Genomic DNA, 22,593 nt, shown 5'->3' with positions numbered 1-22,593 from the left:
TGGCTGGGATCACAGGCCCCGCCCCCAAGGGCCGTCCCTGGAGCTTTTCCGGTCGCGTCGGAGGCCACGCCCCCGGAGGGCGGGGAATCCGGGGACGTCCCGGACCGTAAGCCCCGCCCCCAGAGCGCCCTGGCGCGCGGGATCCCAGTTCCCTTCCATTCCCGCATTAGGACCCGGAGTGAAAGCGCCCTAGGAAACTGTGGTTGCTTCGGGGGTCCTCACAGTGGCCCCTCGCGGTCGCCTACTACCCCGTGGGGCTAACACTCCTCCCGGGGGTCTTTCCCTCTCTCTCCCCCCGTGCCCCGGCGGCGCCCTTTAGTTGCTTCTTTGCAGTGGGACGTGGGAGCGTAATGGCGGGAACTCATTCCCTGCAGCTGCCCCACTTGCTGGGGCGATAGTACAGCGGGGAGGGGACTTGCCTCGCGTGTGGCCGACGCTTGCTGGACCCCAGCATCCTACGTGGTCCCCCTAACACACCACCAGGCTAATTCCTGAGTACAGAGCCAAGAGGAGTGGCCTATGAGCATCGCTGGATGTGGCCCAAAAGGCAAACTCCATTCCAGTCCTCATGCTGGGGAACACCTTGGTAATCCCCCCAACCCTCTGGGCCTTCACGTATTCCCTGAAACAACGGGGTGGGAATGTCGGGATTAAACAGGAAGTCCAACACCTGCCAACTATACAACACCATACACTGCTCCTGGGGTTGGGGTTGAGGAGAGGGTGGGGGGATCCCCAGAGACAGGTGGGAGAGGGGCTGCCTCCACCTGGGTGCGGGGTGATCCCGCCACGGGAAGGTGGGTATTCCTAAGGATGAGTCTGGGAGGAGTAGCAATCATTCAATAAATACATTCAATAATTTATTCATAAGGACCAGACCGTTTCCTTGTCAATTCAAGAGGAGGTAAAGAGCATTTTATTCATTGGCATCTTATGCCTGTTCTAGGCTACGCTAAAATCATCCCTTTTATATATATTTATATATTTAAAAAAAAGACTGAGGGCCAAAGGTCGAACTGAACAACAGCAGAAAGTCCTCCATGATTTATAATCGTTTCAAATAGAGGCCTGGGAAGGAGTTTCCACTTGGGACTGGGTTCAGGGCGAAGTGTAAATGGCTTCTCTGGGTGGGGGAAGGTTCCGGTCGAGTTCTGCAGGATGCTTCTTAACCCACGGAGGCCAGGATAATATCCACTGGCAACTCCTCCGAGCTCCTGGCTGTCACCTGCATTGTGACTGTGTCCAAAAGCAGCAGCCGGGAGCGCACCAGGATGTCGTGGCCGCCCCGGAAAACACCTGGAAGGAAGGACGGGCACAGGTGAGGAAAGGAGCAGCGGCGGAGGGGGCGTCTGGTGCACTGCAGAGGCACCGACAAGGGGAGGCTCTAATACCCGCAGCGTGATCCAAGCTCTGCGGGGCTCAGGTCCCCCGCCTGGGGCTTCCACTCGCTGGCTGGTCTAAGAGCACAGCTGAAGGGGCAGCCCCTGTTTTCCCCGCCCCCAAACCACAGTGCAGGTGTCTGCCAGCCTGGGGGCCAGGAAGAGGGTGTGAGGGCTGTCAGCTGTGAGCAGCAGGGCAGTGAAGCAGAACTCCTCACTCTGTGCTCTGTTTATAAATACTCGGCAAAAACCCCTCCCATTCCGTTCAATGTTTTTATTTTTTTGGTTTGGGGGCCACACCCGGCGGTGCTCAGGGGTTCCTCCTGGCTCTGCAACCAGGAATCACTCCTGGCTGTGCTCGAGGGACCATGTGGGATGCCAGGCTTGGACCCAGGTTGGCGTGTGCAAGGCAAATACCCTCCCCGCTGTGTTATCGCTCTGCTCCAGCACCGTTCGTTGCTTTTAGGGTGCGGCTGCACTGCTCATTACCCTTCCCCAAAAACCTTGTTTCTGTTTTTGGGTCACACTAGTGGTGCTGAGAGATCACTCCTGGCTCTGCACTCAGGGCACACACCTGGCAGTGCCTGTGTGCCAGGCAAGCGTCCTGCCCATTGTACTGCCTTTCGGGCTCCCCATCACCCTCTCTCTCTTTTGTTTTGCTTTTTGGGTCACACCCTGCAATGCTCAGGGCTGACTCCTGGCTCTGCACTCAGAAATTACTCCTGGATGGGGCTGGAGCAATAGCACAGTGGGTAGGGCGTTTGCCTTGCACTCGGCCGACCTGGGTTCGATTCCCAGCATCCCATAGGGTCCCCTGAGCACCGCCAGGAGTAATTCCTGAGTGCATGAGCCAGGAGTAACCCCTGTGCATTGCCGGGTGTGACCCAAAAAGGAAAAAAAAAAAAAAGAAGAAATTACTCCTGGCAGTGCTCAGGGGACTATATGGGATGCTGGGAGTGGAACCTGGTCAGCCTCGTGAAAGACAAACTCCCTACCCGCTGTGCTATTGTTCCAGTCCCTCATCCTCTATTTTTAATAATTTATTTAGTTTTTTTGGTTACTCCTGGTTCTGCACTCAGGAATCACCTGACATATGGGAACCATATGGGATGTCTGGGATCAAACCCTGGTCGACCGTGTGCAAGGCATACACACATGTACTATCACTCCGGCTCCCACCCTCCATTTTTCTTTTTTTAGATTTTTGGGTCACACCTGACAATGCTCAGGGGTTACTCCTGGTTCTGCACTCAGGAATTACTCCTGGCGGTGCTCGGGGGACCAGATGGCATGCTGGGAATCGAACCCGGGTCAGCCGCATGCAAGGCAAATGCCCTACCCGCTATGCTATTGCTCCAGCTCTCCTACCTTCCATTTTTCAAAAAAAGTAATTTTTTTTGCGAGAAACATACATATACAGAAACATTTACATATAAGATGCTCTCTCTGGAATCTGTCTTATTTAGAAGATTAAAAAAAATTTTTTTTTTGGTGCTGGGGCTCAAAACCATGCTTAGCAGAGCTAAGCATCTGGCCTGAAATCTGCTTTAAAATAATCTGAGGGGCCGGAGAGCTAGTACAGCAGGGAGGGCATTTGCCTTGCACACGGCTTGATCCGGGTTTGGTCCCCAGCATCCCATACAGTTCCCTAAGCACCACTAGGAGTTAACTCCTGAATGTAGAGCCTGGAGTAAACCTCTGAGCATCACCAGGTGTGACTCAAAATTCCAAAAATAAATAAATTAAATACCTGAGAGCAGGGCTGGAGGATAGCACAGTGAGTAGGGCACTTGCCTTTAATTTATTTTTTTTAATTTTGGGGCCATAACTAGTGGTGTTTAGGGCTTATTCCTAGTCTACACTCATGAATCACTCCTGGCAGGCTTGGGGGAACTATATGGGGTGCTGGGATCGAGCCTGGGTCTAGCGCGTGCAAGGCAAATGCCCTCCCGTGCTGCACTATTGCTCTGGCACCTTGGGGGATATTCCTTTAAAACCCAGTGCATCCAAGGTCAGAGTGATAGCACAGCGGGTAGGGTGTTCGCCTTGCACGAAGCTGACCCGAGTTCAATCCCCAGGACCCCGTAGGGTCCCCTGAATCAACAAGAATGATCCCTGAGCACAAAGTCAGGAATAAGTATTGAGCACAACTGTGTGTGACCCAAAAACAAAGCAAGAAGGCGGATCGGTTCAATGCAGTCAGTGAGCGTCACACAACAGACATTAGGGTCAGGTCGACAGGAAAGGTCTGTAGATGTCTGGGGGTGATGGGCACACAATGGTGTGGATTTCACTGGGCTGTGCGCCTGAAATGGTTAAGATTGTGTGTGTGTGTGTGTGTGTGTGCGCGCGAGCGCGCCTGAAATGGTTAAGATGGGGGGTGTAGTAGGGGGTGTGTGTACGTGCGTGCACGTGTGCATTCTTCAGTTACAGTCTTTTTTCCACCCTGTGGATTCTGAGTGCCTTCAGCAGGGGGAGCGGCGTGCAGGCTGACGGCACTCCTGGCCCCGCCCGCCCTCCCTCCCCGCTCCAGGCAAAGCTCCTCACCGGCCAACAGCAGTGTGTGCGTGTTCTTGTTGTCCGGTACTTTGTCCGAGCGCTCGCACGGGTGCATTCCCAGGAACTTCACAATATTGCCCACGGCCTCTGCAGCAGGGGAGAATTCCCAGCATCACAAAGGTGCCACCCCGGGAAGCCCCCAACCCCTCTCTTTTTGTGTTCTGGGACCACACCTGTCTATGCTCAGGGCTCTGTGCTCAAGGGACCATATGGGGTGTCAGGGATCAAAGCTGCGTTGGCCTTGTGCAAAACACAACCTACCAGCCTGCTGTACTATCTCTCTGGTCCCAAACCCCGTTATCAGAATTTCTTTACAATTTTGGTTTGGGGGCTATACCTGGCAGTGCTAGGGGGTTACTCCTAGCTCTGGGGGTCATTCCAGGTGGAGCTCAGGGGACCATGTGGTACCCGGGACCAAATCTGGGTGGGTATCCCACATGCAAAGTCTGTGTTCAACTCTTTAAGCTGGGCCTTTTTGTTTTGTTTTGTTTCATTTTGGGGCCACACCTGGTGGTGCTCAGAACTTCTTTCTGGCTCTGCGCTCAGGAGTCACTACAGGGGATGTGGGGGGTGAGGGAGGGGGGCTTATGGGACCATATGGGCGATGCTGAGGATCGAACCCGGGTAGTCTTGGGCAAGGCCAACACCCTGCCTACTGAACTCGCACAACAGCCCATCTGAGAGACTTTTAACAAAGTGGCCTCTAGACACAGGGGTGGGAGTGAGCCGAGTGATGGGGACAGGCACCCAGAAGCAGCCTTGGGGTCCTGGAGATGGGCAAGCTGGGGGGACAGTCCCGGCTTTACCTTCCAGAGTCTTGATGGTCGACAAGGTGAACGTCTCCTCCTTCTCAAACTCATCCCCGACCTCGTCCCAGGCTGCCTCGAAGTTCACCTTCATGACCTTCTGGATGTGGTCAGCCACGGTGACCTCCAGATCCTCCAGCTGGGGAGAGAGGGTGGGAGATAGGCACCCTGGGGCGACGCCCTGGCTGCACTTGGCTCAGCCCTGCCTGCAGCTGCTGGGCTCTGGGGGACACACGGCACTTGACGTGCCCCTGGCCTCGGGCTGCTCACAGCCAAGCTCTGGGTCAGAGTGGAAAATGTCCTCACCTGAGTACTTAGGGTGTCGGTGCCTGGGATCCGCACCAAGGATGGGGGACTGGGGACATATGGGATGCCGGGGACTGAACCCGGGCCGGCGCATGCAAGGCAATTGTGCTATCCGCGGCGCAATGAGCCGCTCTTTATAACTGTGCATCTCATAGTGATTCAATTAAAACAAAACCCGAAACACACCATGTTCTTCACCAGTCAGGACACGCCCCCGTCCCGAGGGGGCACTGCAGTCCCGGCGCCATACCTGGCGCTACTTACCACATACTCGTCCTCGTAGCCCTCCTCGTCCGTCTCCCCGGTGGTGGGGTCGCAGTCCTTGACCGTGAACTTCATCACGCAGCTGAACGTGCAGGCCACTGCAGGCAGGAAAGGCGCAGTGGTGAAACGCTCTGGCCATTCAGGAACAGGCTCCTGCACCCTGACCCCCAGATCTGGCTAGGTGGCACCCCCTTGCGGACGGCCAGGCTTCAAGGCGCCTCCCTGGGGTGCAGAGAGGCAGACAGGAGTGCCTGCAGCGACTGTCTTCTCAACGACTCCGTGAGTCACGATCCTGGGGGCGAGTCAGGAGGAACACACCTGGCTCTGCGTTCAGGGATCACTCCTGGCGGTGCTTGGGGGACCACCTGGGGTGCCGGGGATCGAACCCAGTTGGCCAAATGCAAGGTAAGGCTGCAGGACTATCTCTCTGGCCCCCAATCACGGTTGTTTTATACCGTTTCAAGCCAAAAAGAGAGAAGCAGAGGCACCGCAGGGCTGGGCAACCCCACTGGCCACGGCTGGACGGGAGCGGCAGGTGCTCCTGGGATGAGCAGATTTGGTGTTTCCAGTCTGTGGCTGACCCCGTGCCCTTCTTGACACCATGGGGGAGCCCTGCACAGCGGGCCAGGCTGGGGGACCTCACGCCGACTGACCCCCCAGGACCCTCTAGGAGGAGGAAATGAGATGGTAGTAAATGCAATGGCGACTTCACCATTACTTTTGGACGTTCTCAGGGCAGAAATCAAGAGCTGAAACTGGAAGGAATAGGCACAGAGCAATAAGACAGTGGGGAGGGCGTCTGCCTTGCAGGCTGCCGACCTGGGTGTGATCCCCGGCATCACCCCCGGGGCCGCAGGTACTGCCAGGACTGATTCCGGGGTGCAGAGACAGGAGTAAGCCCTGAGTGCCACCGGGTGTGGCCCAAAAACAAAAGAAAAAAAAGAAATCGGGAGAAGACACACCTCGGGCCCACAAACTACCCACTGCCCCTCCCCCCAGGGGCGCCTGCGAGGGGGTGTGGCCACAGAGAGGGGCTCACCGGTCGTGGGGTCCTCCTTGGGCAGCGCCACGAGCGTGTAGCAGGTCCCGGGCTGGTTGTAGGGGAGGCTGCGGGCGGGCACGTGACAGAGGACCTCGTAGGCCTCGGTCGGCTCCATCTGGACTGTGACGTTCTCCAGCGTCTGGTCGTTGAGCGTGTTCATGCAGTCAAACTGGACGGGGCGAGAGAGGGGCGCTCAGAGCTCACCCCGACGGCACAGTCCCGGCTCCACCCTGACACTCAGGACTCAGAGGGCGTCGAGGTTCAAGGGTCAAGGGCCAAGGCTTCGAGCGCCAGGCCCTCAGCAGCAGTTCCCGGCATGCCGTGCGGGTCTGGGGCCCTGAGAGGAGGGGACACCAGGCCAAGGACCGCCGCCCCGCGCCCCCCGCTCACCTGAAACACCATGTGTCCGGTGAACGTGTGCTTGGTGCAGCGGATGACGTACTCCGTCTCCGACTCGGTGAGGGCCACTGGCTCGGGCGAGGACTTGAAGAGGGGCCCCAGGCCCTGGAACTCGGGCACGGCAGCCAACTGCTCTGAAACCCGCAGGCCACACGTTTCCACCGTTTCTCCATGCACACCCACCCCGGGACGGTTTCTGCTGAGCACTCATGCCCAGGGCTCAAGGTCTGTGGCCCTCTGGACACGTGCAGCACGCCCTCCTGTGACTACGGTCCTCCCTGGGGTCGGGAGATCCCGGGGTCCCAGCTAGGCTCACCCCCATGCTCAGGGATCACGCCTGCTGGAATCTGGTGGTGGTGGCGGGGAAGGGGGCGCATGTGATGTTGGGATCAACTTGGGGTCAACTGTGTGCAAGGCAAGCACTGCCTTGTCCCCTGTGCTGTCTCTCTGGCCCCCACACCTTCAAAACCTCTAAGCCAGGGCCAGAGTGATAGGACGGCAGGGAGGGCGTTTGCCTGGCACATGGCCGACCCCTGTTCTATTCCCAGAACCCCACAGGGTCCCTGAAGCCCACCAGGAGTGACCCTTGAGCTCAAAGCCAACAGGAAACTCTGAGCACTGCCAGGAATGACCCAAAAACCAAAGGAAAAAAAAAAGAAAGGAACAAAACTCTAAACTGGGGTCACAGAAACATTTCTTGGGTGAAGGGGCCACAAGTAGAAAGATTAAGAGGATTAAACCCTTCTCTAGAGCCATGGGCGCTGCCGCTGGTCATCAGACCTGCAAGGCCAGTGCCCATTGGCCAGTGTCCTGAAAATCACTGGGCAGAGAATTCTCAGAAAAGGCCCAGTAAGTGTCAATCTAACTCTCAACTCAACGAGCACACAACCCCCACCCCTTGGAGTCCACGACTTACCCTGGAAGATCTCCTGCCGGGTGGCCGCCACCTTCTCGGGCTGCTTGGCTGCTGTGATGGGGGTGGTCTCTGCAGGGGCGAGGACACGTGGTGACTCCAGGGGCGGGGCAGTGGGGTGGACGCAGTACAGTCACCAGGGCGGCCTCCCACACCCTCCGACGCGTAGCACGGCACGTGTGAGAGCGAGCAGGCGTGTGTGTGCGGGAACATGCATGGGCATGTGTGAGAGCGAGCAGGAGTGTGTGTGCGGGAACATGCATGGGCACGTGTGAGAGCGAGCAGGAGTGTGTGTGCGGGAACATGCATGGGCACGTGTGAGCGCGAGCAGGTATGTGTGCGCAGGAACATACATGGGCACGTGTGAGAGTGAGTAGGCATGTGTGTGCGGGAACATGCATGGGCACGAGTGAGAGCGAGCAGGCGTGTGTGTGCGGGAACATGAATGCGCACAAAGCTCCTCGCCCTCCTCCCCGTGGACCCCAGTCCCGGAGGGCCGCTCACCTGTTCTCTGCTCCGCCAGGGGCGCGGTGGCCAGGGGCACGGACTTGAGGTCGAAAGGTTTTTCTGAGGGCTCGAGGGTGTACTGCTGCAGAGCCCTCTCCAGGCCAGGGATGGACACAGTCAGACCTGGAGGCCGGGGGTGGGGGGGAGGGGGGCAGGGGGCGTCACTGTCTGGGGTGGATGGCAGAGAAACCCAGGCCACCCTCCGAGCTGTTTTCTCACCGACGCCCTGTCCTGGGATGGGCGTGGGGGGACAGGGCCAGGCAGGGACACTTGCAAACAAAGCGCCTGGTCTGCAGTGACGTAAATTTATTCTATGGGGCCAGAGTGACAGTACAGCAGGTAGGGCATGTGCCTTGCTGTGGCCGAGCCAGGTTCAGCCTGGCACCCTCTATGGCTCCCGAATGCAGAGCCAGGAGAAACTCCTGGGCATTGCTGGGTGTGAACCAAAAAGCCAAAAAACAAACAAACAAACAAACAAAAAACCCAAAGATTTATAGCACATAGTTTAAAGAGATGGTTTTTTCCCTTGTGGGTGGAAAGTTTTAAAAGATGCCCACCCTGTCTGCACTTGGATGGACATCACTGTCCCAAGCTAAGAAAATGCTGATTTGAGGCTGAGCAACACTACAGTGGGCAGTGTTTGTCTGCCTTGAATGTGGTAGACCAGATTTGATCCTCAGCACCCCATATGGTCCCCTGAGCACTACCAGGATAGTTCCTGAGCACAGAACCAGGAGTCAGACCTTGAGCACTGCCAGGTGTGGTCCAAAAATCAGAAAAAAAAAAAAAGAAAAAGAAAACACTGATTTTAGGAAACTGCCTGTAGCCATACTGTTAAGATGCCACCACGTGTGTGTGTGTGTGTGTGTGTGTGTGTAGCAAGTCATAATGAGGTTGCAGAGATACCTATAAAAACACGCCTGGGGCTGGAGTGATAGTACAGTGGGTAGGGCATTTGCCTTGCACATGGCCTTGCACATTCAATCCCCGGTATCCCACATGGTCCCTGAAGCACTGCCAGGAGTAACCCCTGAGCATTGCTGGGTGTGACCCAAAAAGAAAAATCAAAACAAAATAAAACAGGCTCTGGGACTCCTGAGCTTGGTCTATGGTTTCAGGTGCCTGCCTAGCCAAGACCCACCTGTCTGAGCAGCAGATGTAAGACCTCCTTGATCCCCCACCACAACTGCATTGCTTCGGGGTGCTAGATTAAGTGAAGCCCGTTACCACAGTGACTGGATGCAGAGGGCGGGGGCACTCACCGTTCAGGATGTAGCCTGCATTGAGGGACTTCTGCTTCTGCTCCAGAACGCTCAGATAGAAGGTGGCGCGGTCCCTGACTTCATTGTCATCGTCCATCACGCACCTGCGGCCAGGACACAGAACTTTGGCGCCCGACAGAGGGGGTGGGAGGCCCCCCAGGTTCTGGTGAGGCTTCAAGTCTCCCAGAGCTCTGAGAGCTGCTTCCCCAGAGGCGGCCCTGGGGTCACAGCAGAGGCGGGCCTCTAAGACTAAGGAGGAAGCAGCTCTATCCCTAGCCTGGAACCCTCTTCCCTGGGGCCGGGGGAGGATATCCAACAGTACACGTGAACATTATCAGAGCACGTGGGGAAGGCGCTTGCCTTGCACAAATGAATTTAAAATAAAAAAAAGATATGAGCACTGCCAGGAGTAATTTCTGAGTGCAGAGGCAGCAGTAACACCTGATCATTGGTGGTGGTGGCCCCCAAACAACGACAAAACAACCCCCGCTCCAATAGGTAAGTAGCAGAATAGATGCTAGTGATGGGGACTGAAGAGACAGAGAGGACAGGGTAAGGCACTTGCCTTGCACACGAATGACCTGCACTTGATCTCCAGCACCCTATGTGGCTCCCCAAGCACCACCAGGGGGGCAGGAGCATATCTCTGATTCCTTGAGCCCAGCAGGAGTGATCCCTGAGCACAAAGTCAGGAGGAGCACTACAGAGTGTGGCCCAAAATAAAAAGAAAGGAAGGAAGAAAGAACAAAAGAAAGAAAGGAGGGTGGGAGGGAGGGAGGGAGAAAAGAATGAAAGAGAGAAGAAAGGAAGGAAGGAAGGAAGGAAGGAAGGAAGGAAGGAAGGAAGGAAGGAAGGAAGGAAGGAAGGAAGGAAGGACACCCCAGCCACAAACGGCCACCCACAGGATGACTGTATTTATTTACATGCAATGTCCACAGATACAAAAGTGGATCAGTGGCTGGTGACAGGTGGGGATGGAGGCTGGGGTGGGGAGTGCGGCTAAAGGGTGTAAAAGTCTTCTTTCCATTTGATAAAAGTACCTTTTTTTCACTTTTTTTTTTTTAGTTTTGGGCCACACCCAGTGATGCTGAGGGGCTCCTCCTGGCTCTGCGCTCAGGAATCACAGTGGTGCTCAGGGGACCACGCGGGATGCCGGGGATTGAAGTACAGGCAAGTACCCTACCTACTGTGCCATCACTCTGACCCAGGTAAAAATGCTTTAAACTTACATGTGATGGGTGCTGTACAGCTGCGGGTATATGAAAGACCACCACTCGCAATTTCTTTTTTTTCGGGCCACACCTAGTGGTGTTCAGAGGTTACTCCTGCTCTGCACTCAGAATACTCCTGGCAATGCTTGGGGGAGTATCTGGGATGCCAGGGATTGAATCTGGGTCGGCTGTATGCAAGGCAACGCCCTCCCCACTGTGCTGTCACTCAGGCTCCTGTACTTTATATTTTAAGTGGGTGAACGGTATGGTTCATGAACTGCCCCAATCAAGCCGGGCTGTGTTGTCTGTGTGTGTTGCGGTCCCAAGGATCGAGCCCAGGGTCCCAGCCACGCAAGGCGAGTGCACTACCACGGAACTCCACGCCGGCAGTAACGCTGTTTCTAAGGGAAGAAACGCAGGAGGCTGCGGAGACAACGGAGCTGCCAGGGGCGAACAGCTGGCACGCGGGCATCCGAATCCCAGCCCAGCACAGAGCCCGGAACCACTGGCACTGAGCAGCCACTGGGCCTGAGCACTGACACTCAACCTGGCTGCTACTGCCGGAAGTGGACCCTGGACATCGCTCAGCACTGCTTAGGTGTCACCCCAGGAGCATGAAAGGAAGGAGAGTGACGAGGAATAGGGAGGAGGGAAGGGAAGAAAGGAGGAGGGGAGGGGCTGGAGAGATGGGACAGTGGGGAGAGCTCTCGCCTTGCACGGGGCTAGCCCGGGTTTGAATCTCAGTACCCCTGCATGGCCCCTGAACACTGCTAGGAGTGATCAAGAGCAGAGCAGGGGTTAAATAAGGGTGTGGTCAGAAAGTTAAAAAAAAGGGAATGAGGAAGGGAGGGAGAGAAGGAGGGAGGGAGGGAAGAAAGGAAGGAGAAAAGGCTCACTCAACAATGGTGACATTGGGGGCTGGAGCGACAGTACAGCTTTACATGCAGCTGACCTGGGTTCAGATCCCCAGCATCCCATATGGTCCCCTGAGCACCGCCAGGAGTAATTCCTGAGTGCAGAGCCAGGAGTAACCCCTGAGCATTGCCAGGTGTGACCCCCCCCAAAAAAAAAAATTAAAAAGCGACGCCTTCCCTATGCTTTATGTATTTCTATAGAATCCACAAATCCGTCTCTTCCCTGCCTCTCACGAAGGACAGAGGACAGAGAGTGCTGGCCCTTAGCGGCCGCTGCCTCCACTCACCTCTTCAGCAGCACCAGGATGCTGGGGAGCATCTCCTCGTTCTGGGCTCCAAACTTGGCCAGGGCACTCACGGCGCCTGTCGGGGAAACACATGGCGTTCACCGGGGCGCCGCTGGCAGGGAGACGCAGCCCCCAGCAGGGCTCGGCTGGGGCGCAGACCCACCTGCCCGGACCTCCTCGTGCTCCAGGACCACCCGGTTGTAGATGAAGCGGATGTACTTGGAGGGGTTGTTGGTCTTGGGCCCCTCCTGGCCCAGCAGGTGCAGGATGCGGGTGGCCAGCACGGTGAACTCGCAGTCCTCAATGAACTCGCACAGGTGCGACAGCCCTGTCTCCTTGCTCTCCGCGTTCTCCTCGATGATGCCGATGATGCAGTCCACGATGGCCCGCTTGTACTCAAAGCCGCCCTGGCGGGGGATGCGAGGCTAAGCCAGGAGGCAGCGAGGCCGCGGGGACCCACACACACACGCCCGGCCTTCCTGGGGAATGCAGGGGTCGAACAGCAGACGGTTTCCTAGAAACATTTGGGTCCTGACTGCTCTCCCCGGCTCTGCGGTCACAGGCAGATGGGGCAGCCCAGGTGCTATGGAAATGAGTGATGGGGTCCCCCAGAAAATGAAAGCTCGGGGGCCAGAGTGATAGCAGAGTGAGCGGGTAGGGCGTTTGCCTTGCACGCGGCCGACCCAGGTTCGATCCCCGGAATCCCATATGGCCCCCCGAGTACCACCAGAGGTAATTACTGAGTGCAGAGCCAGGAGCAACCACTGAACATTGTCGGGTGTGACCCAAAAATGAAAAATTAAATTAATTTATAAATTAAAATAAATTAAAAAATAAGTAAAAACATAAATAAAAAATAAAAGTAGCAAACATCGGGTTACCTGTTTAAGACCAGGAAACTTGGTGAATGTTACGTCACATGTGTATTAAAAAAAAAAAAAAAAGCAGAGTTGGAGGTTCCTGGATGCCATCTCTGCCCCAGAATTCCAACCTCAGATGGAGGGGACCACTGCCATGGTACCAGGGGCCAGGTAAGCTGGATGATACCCGGTGATCTGCCACCGTGAGCAGGCTGCGTCTCTGCCCTGCCTGTGGTTTGCCACCCGTGGTCTGGCAGGGGTCCGCGGCCCAAGGACTGAAAACCACAGCTGCTCATCAGCCTCTGCCCAGACGCCTTGGCCACCTGCTGTGCCTTGACAGCCAGTGTGAGTTGGGCTGATTATCACTGCGACTCGAGAAACCGCTCGTGTCTACTGTCCAGGGGGCAGTCTCCCGGGGCCTGGGCCTCAGAGAGACCAGCTGGGTAACAGGCTGCCTGGGTTCTCCCGGGAAGAGGCGCCTCTGGAACGGCCCCGTCTCCCCCTGCGCCGGGAGACCCCGAGCGCCCCCACTCACCTCTTCCCGCAGCATGGTGAACAGGAAGTTCATGAGCACGGCGTGTTTGCGAGGGTACTTCTGGCACAGGGCGCTGATGGCCTGGACAACCACCACCTACAACAGACAGACACACGGACACGCGTGAGCACCAGCCCCGCCACCGGGCCCTGGCGGTGCAGGTGGGAGGCACCCACCTATCCCCACAGCCCCAGATCCAGCCTCTGGGACCCCTCAGGCCCGGTGGCGAAGGGCCCCCCCTCGCGGGCCTCCCAGATGGCCCCACCTGGCGTCCACAGGCTCCTGGACTCAATGTGACCCCAACCCCCATCGTCACTAGCCTCTGCCTCTTCCGAGACTCCCCCAGTCCCCAACCACCCACCCCCACGGGAAGACAGCATCCGCCACGCCATTCTCTCCTCCCGCCACCCCTGCCCGCTCTGCCTCCTGGCACTTTGCGGCTCTGCCCAGCGGAACCTCCCCACGGCTCCAGGTTGGCCTGGAGTTTTATGTTTTAAATTCTGGCGCACACCTGGCGGGGCTCAGTGCTGACCCCGGGCTCAGGGGACCTCTGGGGTGCCAGGGAGCGAACCCTCCCCACCTCCCCCACAGCCGGGTCCCGGGGTACCTTGAACTCGTCGGAGATCTCGGACATGAAGGAGGAGATCTGCTTCATGAGGCGGTCGATGCTGCTCTCGCTGCCCGTCTTGAGGAGCGTGGTGATGGCCAGCGTGGCGATGCTGCGGTTCGAGTCCGTGACCAGGTTCTCCAGGTCCAGGTTGCAGGCCGTCACAGCGGACGGGTGCTTCATGGCCACCTGGGTGGGGAGGGCAGGGCCGGAGAGAGCACAGCGGGGCTGGTGCTTGCCCTGGACATGGCTGACCCTGGTTCCATCCCTGGTACCCCATGGGGTCCCCCGAGTACCACCAGGAGCAATCACTGAGCACAGAGCCAGGGGTCAGCCCTGGGCACTGCAGGGAGTGGCCCCCACAAGAAAAGGAACTTTGCCAGGTCACCAAGTGGGCTCGGCCTGGTCTGAGGGGTCAATCTTATCCCCCGGCGTGGTACAACCCCACCCACCCCTGGGCAGGGCCAGCCGCCTTCCCGCCCCGGGCCCCTCACCTTATTGAGGGTGCGGACGGCGGCGTAGCGGAGGGCGGCCTTGGGGGAGCTGCAGAAGAGCTGGAGCACTGTGGGGAGACGGGCCAGGCTGTCCCTGCTGCCCCTCGCCCAAACACGGACGGCCCCAGCCCCGGCCCGTCCGACGCATTCAGAGACAGAGGCTGCTGGTACCGCAGAAGGTTCCTGCGCCCCGACACTACAGCCGGGGTCCGAGGCGCTCCTGGGGCCTGCCCTTCCCCACTGCTGCCCTGCCCTCCCCGCCCGCCCCACCCCGCTTCCGATCGCGTCAGCATCTGAGACACTCCTCTCCGAGTCCCAGGTGCAGCCAGCTCCGAACGCATGACTGCCTGCTTCCAGTGACACGGGGGACACTGACGCCTCGGCCAGCACCGGCCCAGGCCAGTCCCTGAGGCCCGCAGGCCTGGCTCCCCAGGCCGAGGGCCAAGCGCACGTCTGCCGTGTTCTCCGTGCAGCCTGGCACACACTGCTGAGAGCGGGCACCCAGGTTCGCTGCCTCCCTCTCTCTGCCCACAGAGTCACCCACAGCCCAGTGGTGCAGTGGGACAGACCCCAAAGCACGCCGGCTCCCCAGGCGGAAGACGTGCCAGAGGCCCAGCGGCCACGGGTTCCGGGCAGGGGGCACGGGGGTCACCTGACACGGCCGGGGCCAGTTCCTTGGCGCTGCAGCCGGGCAGGTCGACGATGGCCGAGGCCGCCTCGTACACCACCATCTCGTGCTTGTTGCGCAGGCAGCTCTCGATGAAGTCAAAGAGGGGGCTGTCGCGGCTGCCAAAGAACGGGGGTCGGGGGGCTCAGCATCGGAGCCCAGGCTACACCCCCCGCACTGCAGGGGCCCCTGGACACCGCTGGGATGACGCCCAAGCACAGAGCCCCCGAGCACCGCCAGGGTGACCCCCGAGTCAAACCCCAGGGGTGAGAGTGACAGACTGCAGCTGGGGCGGGGTGGGGTGGGGCGGGCGGACGAGGCCCCCACCTGCCGTCCTCCTCCTCCAGCTGCTTGCTGGCCACGCGGATCATCATGCAGTAGGCGAAGGGGGACTTGAGCCCGTGCCGGGTGAACTTGCTGATCATCTTGCTCACAGCCAGCCGGTCGTTCTTCCGCACGTGGTACAGGAGGCCCAGCGCGTGGTACTGGGGGGCAGAGGGCAGAGGGGCCGGAGCATGAGCCAGGGCCCAGGGGCCGCGCTGACCCCTCGGGCGCGATGCTCGGGGGTCTGTGGGTCTCAATCCCGCCCCAGTCCCGGCACCAGGGGGATAGCTGTAGAAGGGACAACGGGCACCAGAGACCCAAGGATGGGAAGGGACCTGGGGTCCCTGAACGAGTAAGGCGGGGGGCGTGAGCGGGGGCTTGACAGACCACCGGGCCTTAAGGCCTAAGACCCCGGGAGGAGATCCAGCCCCCGGCTTGTGTGCAGGGACCCGGGGCTGGTGTGGCCAGGACAGGGAGGTGAGGAACGGTCTTATTCCCTGTCCTCTCCCGGTCCCTCCTGGTGGGCGCTGCAGGGCTGAGGCTGCCTGGGCAGGAACGTGCTCGAAGGGGCCGTGAACACCCCCAGGTTTCAGCCTGCGGACAGATGCACTATCCCCAGCCAGCCTGGGGCGCAGAAACGTCACCCCTCCTACAGAGGCTGGGCGCGGGCACAAAGGGTGGGAGCATGAACTTGGCATGTGGGAGCCCCAGCATCCAGCCTGGCCCGGCATGATGCGCCCCCGAGGACGGGCTGAAGCAACCCCTGTCACGCCGCCATCCCTGTTTCCTATGACGGGGGGTCCGCTGCCTTGTGGCGCCCAGGAGACACCAGCGCGACAGGCTGGGGGCACGTGGTGCCTGAGCTCGCACCCCGGGTCTGACCCCGGCTGGGCCTGGGCCCCACCACTGACGGATGGACAAGGGAACGGAGCCCCCGGGCTTGCGAACAGTCCTGAGGGGCTTACGGGAAGGGCCCCGCCCCCTGCCCCTGCCATTTCCACCCACAGACCCTAAAACGGGCTCAGCCGGTCAAGGCTCTGCAGAGATGCTCCCGCCAGGGCCAGCGGTCTCGACCCCCAGCCTCCCACGTCTCCGCACCCCGTTTCTCATCGGACACTCCCTTCTCCCCAGATCACCCACACTCCAGCGACCGAGGGACTTAAGACTGTTCCGGCCGGGGCCACCCCAGGTCTGCGTCCCAACCAGCCAGGTCCCTGCTGGGGCCCGGACGCGCCTCACCTGCACCATGACGTTGTCGCTGGACGCCGCCTCCTGGGCCTCGTTCACCCAGCGCTTGACCACGTCGAAGCTGCACTTCAGCAGGTGCTGGGGACAGCAAGGGCGGTCAGGGGCGGCCCCCGGGGGCTGGGTCCCGGACAGCCCACAGAGGGTCCCCTGGGGGCTGGGTCCCAGTTTGGTCCAGCGTGGAGCCTCCCAGGCCCACTCCGAGATCAGGACCTCATCACCTGCACACCCCCTGCCCCAGCACTTTTTTTTTTTGGCTTTTTGGGCCATATCCAGCGATGCTCAGGGGTTACTCCTGGCTCTGCACTCAGGAATTACTCCTGGCGGTGCTGGGGGACCACATAGGATGCCGGGCACCGTATGCAAGGCACACGCCCTACCTGCTGTGCTATCACTCCGGCCCCCCCAGCACATATTCTTGCCAGGTTCAAGCTCACCAAATCTGGGCAGACTCAGGCCCCCAACCGCCCCCGCCCGGCCCAGAGCCCTCCGCTGTGGGGGACGCAGAAGCCCGTTCCCTGCCCGACCGGAGAGCGGGTGTGCTGTTCCTCCTGCCTCCCGGCCCCGGCGCCCGGGACACCCACCAGGGAAGACACGAGGGCGGAGCTGGAGACGCTGGGGACCTTGTCCACGATGGCCTGCTTCATGTAGCGCTCGATGGCCTGGAGCATGGTGCTCTGTGGGGACACGGTGCTGTCGGCCACTCCCCGGCACGCAGGACGGGAAGACGATGCCCGCCCCTGGCCCCTGGCAACACCGAGGCACACAGAGGGCAGGGGAGGGGGAGGGGGGCAGGGCAGCAGGGGAGCGGGCACTGGCTCGGGCCCGGACTCACATCGGTGATCTGGCAGAGGGCGCGCACGGCCGGGCCCCGGTAGTTGTCCTCCTTCCCCGTCATGTCCTTTGTCAGGCTGAGGGGGAGAAGGCGCTGTGCCCGGGCAGGAGCTGGGCCTGCTGCCCGCGGCCCCTGCCCCTCCCCCCTGCAGTTCCCCGCCCCCTCTCCTCTCCAGCTCCTGCCAACCTCAGCCCCTACTGCTCTTCCCTGCAGCTCCTGCTGCCCACAACTCCTCCCCCCTCTCCCCTGCAGCTCCTGATACTCCTGGCCCCTACCCCCTCTCCCTGCAGAACCTGCTGCCCCTGGCCCCTAACTCCTCTCCCCTGCAGTTGCCCATCCCCTTTTTCCCTGCAGCTACAGCCACCCCCGGCCCCTACCTCCTCTCCCCTGCAGCTCCCCATCACCCTCTCCTCTGCAGCTACAGCCACCCCCAGCCCCTACCTCCTCTCCCCTGCAGCTCCCTGTCACCCTCTCCTCTTGCAGCTACAGCCACCCCTGGCCCCTACCTCCTCTCCCCTGCAGCTCCGGATGCCTCTGGCCCCTATTGCTCTCCCCTGTAGCTCCTGCTGCCCACATCCCCTCCCCCCCCACAGCTGCTGTTGCCCCACAGGGCTGCGAGGGCGTGTCAGGCTGAGCAGGGCACGGCCTTCACACAGATGTCCCTGAGGCCTCCTCCCACTGTCACCCCAAGCATCGAGTCCTCCACAGCTCGTGCCTGGCGAGGTGGGCTGCCCTGTCCTCCTGACCTCTGGCCTCTGCTCTGACGGCTCTGGGGGCCGTTCCTGGTCCCACTTCCAGCTGGGTGCCCTCTGGTTCCCTCCAGGACATGCTCTGCTGTAACCTCCTGCTACGCTGGCAGCTCCGCAGAGGCCCCGGGTTCGGTGGAGAGGGCATCTGCCTCACGCACAGCCGACCCACATTCGATCCTCAGCACCCCATGTGGCACCCCAAGTGCACCAGGAGTGATTCACGGCCGCAGAGCCAGGAATACGCCCTGAGCACTGCCAGGCGTGGCCCGAAAGATCAAACAAAATTAAAAAAAAAAAATTTTTTTAAAGAAAAAAAATTTAAAAACTGGTTCCCAGAATTCTACAGGAAACCACCAGACACCTGGGAGAGGGTGTTAATTTTTCTGTTTGGGGGCCACACCTGACGATGCTCAGGGATCCCTCCTGATGGAACTCAGGTGTGCCGAAGGAGCACTGAGGGCTGAGCCCGGGTCCACTGGGTGCCAGGCAAGCGCCCGCCGATCCGCTGAACTACCTCTCCAGCCCTGTGGGCTACTCTCAGAGTAAGATGTGATTTACATAAGCTCCCTAAGAGTCTGATGGGAAAAAAACGAGAGCTCAGCCCCGCCGACAGGGATCATTCACTACGGCCGAGAGCCACCACCCTGCCTGACCACATCGCAGGAGCCCCTTGGACCCCAGGCTGCCTGCACACCCGCGCTGTCTCGTTTTCCCTGAGTCGCCTAAAGTGTGTGGAAGTTCCACACCGGCTGGGTTAAGACAGAACAAGGTCACTGCAGCAGTAGGACAGCGGGGAGGGCGTTTGCCTCGCATGCGGCTGACCCGGTTCAATCTCCAGCATCCCACGTGGTCCTCCGAGCACTACCAGGAATAATTCCTGAGTGCAGAGCCAGGAGTAACCCCTTGGCAACGCCAGGCGTGGCTCAAAAAAATTTAATAAATAGGGGGCCGGAGCGATAGCACAGCGGGTAGGGCGTTTGCCTTGCACGCGGCCGACCCGGGTTCGATCCCCGGCATCCCATATGGTCCCCCAAGCACGGCCAGGAGTAATTCCTGAGTGCAGAGCCAGGAGTAACCCCTGAGCATCGCTGGGTGTGACCCAAAAAGCAAAAAAAAAAAAAAAAAAAAAAAAAAATTTAATAAATAAAAGACGAAGAAACAGGGTGAGGGAGATGCTGGAGGCTGCTGAGGGACACACTTAGCATGTGGCCAACCCAGCGGGACCCCTGGCACATGGTCCCCCGAGCAACGCCAAGGTGGGCCGGGTAATCTCTGGCACTGCCAGACCAGAACAGTTCTGCATCTCCGGTTCTTGCATTGTTCCACCTGCCCAATTGGGCCAGAAGGTGCGGAAGGGTCTAGGGGTCCCTGAGCACTGTTTGGGAGTGCCCCTTCAAAAAAAAAAAAAGAGTCGGGTTTGTGCCTAAGCTCCAGGGCGGGCAGCAGTGCCCGGGATGCGTCACACTGGACCTCCCGGCCTAGTCCACTGAGAACAGCTCCTGGGGCAGCAGGCCCGGCAGGGCGAGGGGCCGGCGACTCACCTGCTGGTGACGATGATGACGTCCTCGGCAATGGAAGCCATCTCCTTGATGGTCAGGTAGCACATCCGGCGCAGCGTGGGCTGGGAGAGACACAGGGAGTCGGATCGTGAGGGCCAGCGAGAACGGACCAGCCTCGGCACGGAGGCAGCCTGAGCCCCCGGGCCAGCCGGCGCCGGCCACTTACGTCATTGGACTGGAAGAGTTTGGTCATAGCGAAGAAGGCCTCGGTGGCTTCGGTGGTTCCCAGGTGCTCCCCCTGTTTGAGCCGAGAAAGAAGTCTCGGTGTGGCCCGACGGGCTCTTCACCCCTGCCAGACGGACGCCACCAACGACAGCACAGCAGAAGCCAAGGCTGAGGGGACCCACAGAGGCTCGGGGCCCCCACCCCGCCAGGCGCTCCCCACCCCGCCACGTCCCTTACCTGGTTTATGAGGTAAAGGATCTTGGTAAGGATGTGGGCACATTTCCGGGGGTTGACAGGGGTCTCATTAAAGACACGGGTCTGGAAAAGAGCAACCGAGGAGTGTTGAGGAAGGGTCAAGTTCCCTCCCGCCCACATTCGAGCACGTTCAAGATCTGAGGCGGCCCAGGGCAGACAAACACACTTGCTCGGGAAAGCTTGTGCCTCCAAAGAGAGGGGGGTCTCTTTCCCCTTCTTTCCTCCAACGCGTCCTGAGGTCGATCCCCCCTGAATACAAATCAGCGCTGGGCTCACCTATCAGTGCTCACTTAACACTTGCTAAGAGAAAGAAGTCAGGAACAACACCCATGTAAGCACGCTGAGCTCTGTGTTTGGCTTTGCTTTGAGGGGGGACTGCAGCTGGTTCTAAGTGACTGTACAGTTCAGGACTGACTCGTGGCGGTGCCGGAGGGGCCAGATGGGGTACAAGGACCAATCCTGGCCTGGCCACGTGCAAGGGGAGCACCTACCTGCTGTAGTATCGCTCTGGCTCCTAGGATGAACTGTTTTTGAGTTTTGGGGCCACACCTGGCAGTGCTTAGGGGACCGTACGTGGTACCCAGTTAGAACTGGGGCCGCCAGCTTGCACGTGCCTTACCCGCCGTACTGTCTCCCCAGCCCCGAGCGTATCCTCCAGGATCAAAGTTCTCCAGTCTCTCCAGAGACAGCTTTCTCTCCTACTGTGCTTTATTATCATTTTTGTCTTGTTTCTTGGGCCACATGTGGTGCTCAGGGCTTACTCGTGGCTTTGAGCTCAGGGGTCACTCCTCCTGGAAGGCTCGGTGGACCCGATGGGGTTCTGGGGATCCAACCCAGGTTGGCCGTGGGCCAGGCAGACACCCTACTTGCTGTTCTATGGCTCCGGCTCTGTGCTTTATGGTTATTATTATTATCGTGTGCGTGTGTGGGGTGCTGGGAACGGAAGCCAGGACGTACAGCGGGTATACAAGGCAAGTGACCCCCCCTCCCCCGTTCTATAAAACAACGCTCTGATGTGCCACCGCTGCGATGGCATCGAGGGCCACGGCGGAGGGCGGAGCAGACGAGACTTGCCTCCTGGAGGACGGCACTCTTCTCCAGGTGCTGGAACGGGTTCGAGCCCCCACCTGCAGCCAGAGCACAGAGAAGAATGGGAACAGGCTGGGGCGCGGGGTCTGCTGCGTCAAACTCAAAGGGGCCGGAATGGAGGTGGAGGCTTCCCTACAGATCTCCGCCTGGAGCACTTCCCACTCCGGTGCATGGGGGCTACGCTCCCACCCCACCCCGCAACCCTCAAGCCCCCCACCTCCCCAGCAGTCCCACTACCATCCTCCTGGAACCCTTGGGGTGGGCGTCGGTGCCTGGTGGGGAGAATTTTTGTTTTTCCTTTTGGGCCACACTGGTGATGCTCAGGAATTACCCCTGACGGTGCTCGGGGGACCACGCGGGATGCCGGGGATCGAACGTGGGTCGCCCGCGTGCAAGGCAAACGCCCCCCCTCCCGCTGTACTATCACTCCAGCCCTAAAAGTCTCGTTTCCCCCCACCCCCAGGACCCGGTCGGCGAGCCCAGTGCCGGGCTCAATGAATGACAGCCTCTGGGGCCTCTGCGGTCCACGCCCCCCAGCCTGGCCAGCGGCAACGCAGCCGGGCCGATGACCAACAGGTGCGGCCGAGGAGGCAACAGAAGGTTAACTGGTCCGGCCCCGTCCCGACAGAGAGGGAAACTGAGGCTCAGTGATGCACCGTGACCCGTCCAAGGTCACCCAGGGAAGCCGGGCGGAGATTAGGCAGGTGGGCAGTGGGGCATGCTCGGCCGCTGGCCAGCCGTGGGATCGCGGCCCACCAGCTCCCCGTGCTCCTGCCTGGGCCGGGGTCTCGGGGCAGGGCAGGACGGAGACCCCCGCAGGGGGCGTCCCGGGCCCCCGCCGAGGACCCGCCGCTGGACGCAGCGCAGGGACCAGGCCCGGCCAGCCGCCGCCTTACCCGACTCCTCGTCCTTTTTGTCGAACTTCTTCAGCATGGTGGGGCGGGCGGAGGCGCAGCGCGGCGGCCGGGCGCGGGGCGGGTGCGGGGTCCAGCGGCGGGTCCAGCGGCGGGTCCGCAGCGGGCTCCTTCCGGCCGGCCACGTCGCCCGGCGCAGTGCGCAGGCGCGGCCCGCCCCCCGCGCAGGCGCACTCCGCGCTCAGCCGGGCCTCGCCGCGCTTAACCCTGTCCTCGCCGCGGGACGGCGCGGAGGTCCCAGACCCGCCGCCCCCCTGCCCCGCGCGGGAGGACCGGGCATCTCTGCCTCCCTGCTGGGCGACGTGGGCCTCACGGGCTGGGCAGGCGAGGCCACGGCGGGGCTGACGGTGACCGTCACCTGCTCCGCACTCTCACCCCTCGCCCCCGGCCTGGCGTTTCAGCACCCGCTTCTATTTATTTATTTATTTATTTATTTATTTATTTAT

General features: G+C 60.0%; 1 protein-coding gene across 1 annotated transcript; it reads right to left on the bottom strand.

The window, feature by feature from the left end:
- Positions 1-893: 893 nt before the first annotated feature.
- COPG1 (COPI coat complex subunit gamma 1) lies at positions 894-22,286 on the bottom strand. The gene is made up of 24 exons (XM_004613129.3): positions 22,130-22,286; positions 21,219-21,271; positions 20,127-20,207; positions 19,891-19,962; positions 19,707-19,786; positions 17,417-17,492; positions 17,166-17,258; positions 16,576-16,662; positions 15,340-15,497; positions 14,998-15,131; positions 14,346-14,413; positions 13,852-14,040; positions 13,245-13,340; positions 12,013-12,256; positions 11,850-11,925; positions 9,438-9,541; positions 8,173-8,298; positions 7,672-7,740; positions 6,747-6,889; positions 6,354-6,525; positions 5,315-5,412; positions 4,745-4,883; positions 3,927-4,025; positions 894-1,296 (listed from the first exon to the last, which is right to left on the bottom strand). The coding sequence occupies exons 1-24, from the start codon at positions 22,164-22,166 to the stop codon at positions 1,166-1,168; spliced, it is 2,625 nt and encodes an 874-aa protein (XP_004613186.2). The 5' UTR covers positions 22,167-22,286; the 3' UTR covers positions 894-1,165.
- Positions 22,287-22,593: the final 307 nt, after the last annotated feature.

This window comes from Sorex araneus, chromosome 4 (genome assembly GCF_027595985.1).
Source record: "Sorex araneus isolate mSorAra2 chromosome 4, mSorAra2.pri, whole genome shotgun sequence".
NCBI lineage: Eukaryota > Metazoa > Chordata > Mammalia > Eulipotyphla > Soricidae > Sorex > Sorex araneus.
This window is presented reverse-complemented; position numbering and strand designations above follow the sequence as displayed.

What these genes read in the sequence shown, in the direction of transcription:
- COPG1 (XM_004613129.3), bottom strand. Translation starts at nt 22,166, where the DNA reads ATGCTGAAGAAGTTCGACAAAAAGGACGAGGAGTCGG. An exon ending in CCGCCCTCGTGTCTTCCCTG is followed by an intron (nt 16,663 to 17,165) that starts GTGGGTGTCCCG and finishes TGCTGTCCCCAG; the next exon opens with CACCTGCTGAAGTGCAGCTT. An exon ending in TGCAGGCTACATCCTGAACG is followed by an intron (nt 8,299 to 9,437) that starts GTGAGTGCCCCC and finishes CCCGGCCTCCAG; the next exon opens with GTCTGACTGTGTCCATCCCT.